We start from the raw sequence: 3,207 nt of genomic DNA on the forward strand, positions 1-3,207 counted from the left end.
TCCACCCCCAACCCCCCCTCCCCCCCGCCGGCCTGGTCATAGACAGCCAACTTGTGAGGGCATGAGGGTTAATTTGCATATCACCTCTTTATTATATAGGATTATATATATTTCCCTCCAAATTAAACCTCAAACTAATCAGGTGTCTGCCTCAGGTTCTCCTTGCACCCTTCACAATAGCCCAAGAACCTAAGAACTCTGGGTGCTTGTGCAGTCCAGAAGGACCTGTCATATTTCTAGTGTGTAGAACATTCAGTAATTACCTTGTTGGGTTTGTGTGGCTTCAGTCTCTGCCATATGCTCATTGTATTCTGCTGTCTCAGAATCTGAGGCGTCACCTGCCCAGATGCTGATGATTGGCAAAGAAAGGTGGTATGGCTCAGAGCCAAAGAGCTCCAGCCATAGACTGAGTTCATAGCCTTTGTTTATAGTATGTATCCATTCATTTTTCCACAAACACATATTCCAAGACAGGGTTATATCTACATCCTATATGATAAAAGCCTAATATGCTAAGTGTCTGGTTGTCCGGTCATCTGTTCAACCAATCAAAGCATAATATGCTAATGATATGCTAAGGCCACTCAACTGCTTGCTATGATATGCACTTACCACCAGGAGGCAGACAGTTGACCAGTTGACCAGTTGCTATGATGTGCACTGACCACCAGGGGGCAGATGCTCCAACCAGTAGATTAGCGTGCTGCTGGGGTCTGGCTGATCAAGACTGAGTGAGACAAGCTGGACATGCCCTGGAGCCCTCCTGTGGTCCCTCCCTGGCTGGCCAACCTCCTGCATCCCTGCCCAGCCCTGATCATGCACCAGTGGGGTCCCTTGGCCTGGCCTGTGAGATCAGGCCAAAACCAGCTCTCTGACATCCCCTGAGGGGTCCTGGATTGTGAATTCGTACACCGGGCCTCTAGTTACAAAATACAAGTATCTTTGACAAAATGGAATGATCTATAGGAAACTTTCCCTTTCCAATTTCAGGGTTTGCTATCACAAAGGTATAGTTGTTTAATCTTACTTACAAGGGAATGTGAAAAACACATTTTGCTTTAGATAAAAAACATTCATAGCTGATTTTAATGTCACAATGATGTTAAATATTTTAGTCAAAAAGAAGTTTTTAATATGGAAAACAAGACAAGAAAGGCCTTGAGTCTAATGGATACAGGTGTAGAGAAAAGCAGGTCTTACTCTGCCCACACTCAATCTCCACACTAAACATATACCTGAGCTCCACTGTGCATGGATATTCATCATTCAATTATTTAATAAATATTTTTGGTGTATAATAAATATTATTATACACCAATATCCACCATGCCATGTTCAAGTAGTGAACAAAGTAAAACAAAATCCCTGATCTCATGAAACTTCTAATAGAATTGATGAAAATATATGTGCATCAGATTTAAATTCTGAAAAAAGCCTCATATAGGTAATGCAAAATGGGGGGAAAGATGCTTTTATAAATAAAAAAATTATAAAGAACAGTTTGTCTTTACTTTTGGCTGTTCTTGCTCTTTTATTGTCTATCTCTAGTGATTTAAACCATATGCCCACTCCAATTACGCCTTACATAAAAATATGTCAGGCCTACTTAAGAATTTTAGTGCCTTAAATCTAACATTAAGGTATAGCCAGAACTTTTAGTTTGAAATTCTATCAAAATGTTGGTTTTCTTTTTCCCCTAACTCTATTTTAGGTCCTCAGCTGCTATTTCTGTGAGAGAGAACAATGGTACATTTGTCAGCACTTTGAACCTGCTCCTTTATAACGTAAGTTGATGGGTGAAGGATGTTATTTTCTCTCCCACTGTTCTGAGGAACCATTTATGCAAATGGATTTTATATAAAAATCTACTGAAAGCAACATTAACTTTGTTATCCTTTGGTACATTTATCCATCTTTCCTACCATTTTCATATATCTTGGTGATAAAGGTGTAATAAAAATTTATTATTTCCTAAAAGTTGATAAATGACTTAAATTTATTTCATAAATGTGATTCTGCAGTTATTCTAAGTGTCTCTCTACTTTTAAGTGTATATGTTTACTTACGTGTGTGTGTGTGTGTGTGTGTGTAGCCACAGTCAGGGTCAAGATTTGAAGAATAATAATTTTGTATTAAAAATATAGGAAAAATCCAAATGACATTTCTCTTGAAGGCATGCTTGGTTATAAATGTGTTAATATATTTAACATGGCTTTTGATTGATGTCAATTCTGTCACATTTGAAATAATTTGGGTTGACTACATAATATTACCTAAATGTTCATCATGTAAATATCAACAGTGGCAGCAAAATATGAAAAGTACATGAGTTTCTATTTTTAGCTCTAACATTAATCCTTTAAATGATATTTTCATGTTGATTAAAAAAATTATTCATACATTTTAAATGCCTGATTTAAATATCAATTTTTCAATCTATCAACCAACATTTCTGTAAATTATGAATCTGATTTTTACATTATTATTCATGTCATCATGGCACTGAGTTATAATTCACGCAACTGATTTAAAAGTCAGTGCTTTATACTTCGAATATAATGAGCTATAAATATTGTAGTAGGACATTTTCCAAAGGCATTTTAAAAAATCATGTTTATAAGTTTGTAGTCTGACAATACAAGGTTCTAAACAACAAATTAAAATCTATTGGAATGAAGATTGCTTTTGTTGGTATGATTTTCTGTCATTTCTAAACTTTCTTATGTAAGAAGCTGCCAAGTTACTTGGTTCTATAATTTCAGCAAATATGTGCCAATATCCATTCCCAATATGACCAAATGTTTATTATTATTGTGAACAATATTTTAATTTGAAAAGTTTCTATTTGTTGATTTGTATGTGTAAGCTCCCTGAGTCAAAATGACTGGTGTGGATTCACTATCATTTGCTACTAGAGGCCCGGTGCACAAAAATTTGTGCACTCGGGGGGGAAGGGGGGGTCCCTCAGCCCGGCCTGTGCCCTCTCTCAGTCTGGGACCCCTCGGGAGATAACGACCTGCTGGCTTAGGCCTGCTCCAGGGTGGCAGAGGGCAGGCCCAATCCCTAGGTGCAGCCCCTGGTCGGGCTCAGAGCAGGGCTGATTGGGGAGTTGGGGCGCTGCCCCCTGTCATGCACAGAGCAGGGCGGATTGGGAGGTGCGATGCCACCATCAGTCACGCTCAGGGTAGGGCTGATTGGGGGTTGGGG

General features: G+C 38.6%; 1 protein-coding gene across 2 annotated transcripts in view; it reads left to right on the forward strand.

The window, feature by feature from the left end:
* Positions 1 to 3,207, forward strand: part of ZPLD1 (zona pellucida like domain containing 1) — a 61,594-nt gene that overhangs the window by 38,673 nt on the left and 19,714 nt on the right. For both annotated transcript variants that reach the window (XM_006094701.3, XM_023758847.1), the window contains exon 5: positions 1,712 to 1,784. In XM_006094701.3, the coding sequence (XP_006094763.1) occupies positions 1,712 to 1,784 (73 nt within the window). The remainder of the gene's footprint in view (positions 1 to 1,711; positions 1,785 to 3,207) is intronic.

Source organism: Myotis lucifugus, unplaced genomic scaffold, assembly GCF_000147115.1.
Source record: "Myotis lucifugus unplaced genomic scaffold, Myoluc2.0 scaffold_140, whole genome shotgun sequence".
Lineage (NCBI taxonomy): Eukaryota > Metazoa > Chordata > Mammalia > Chiroptera > Vespertilionidae > Myotis > Myotis lucifugus.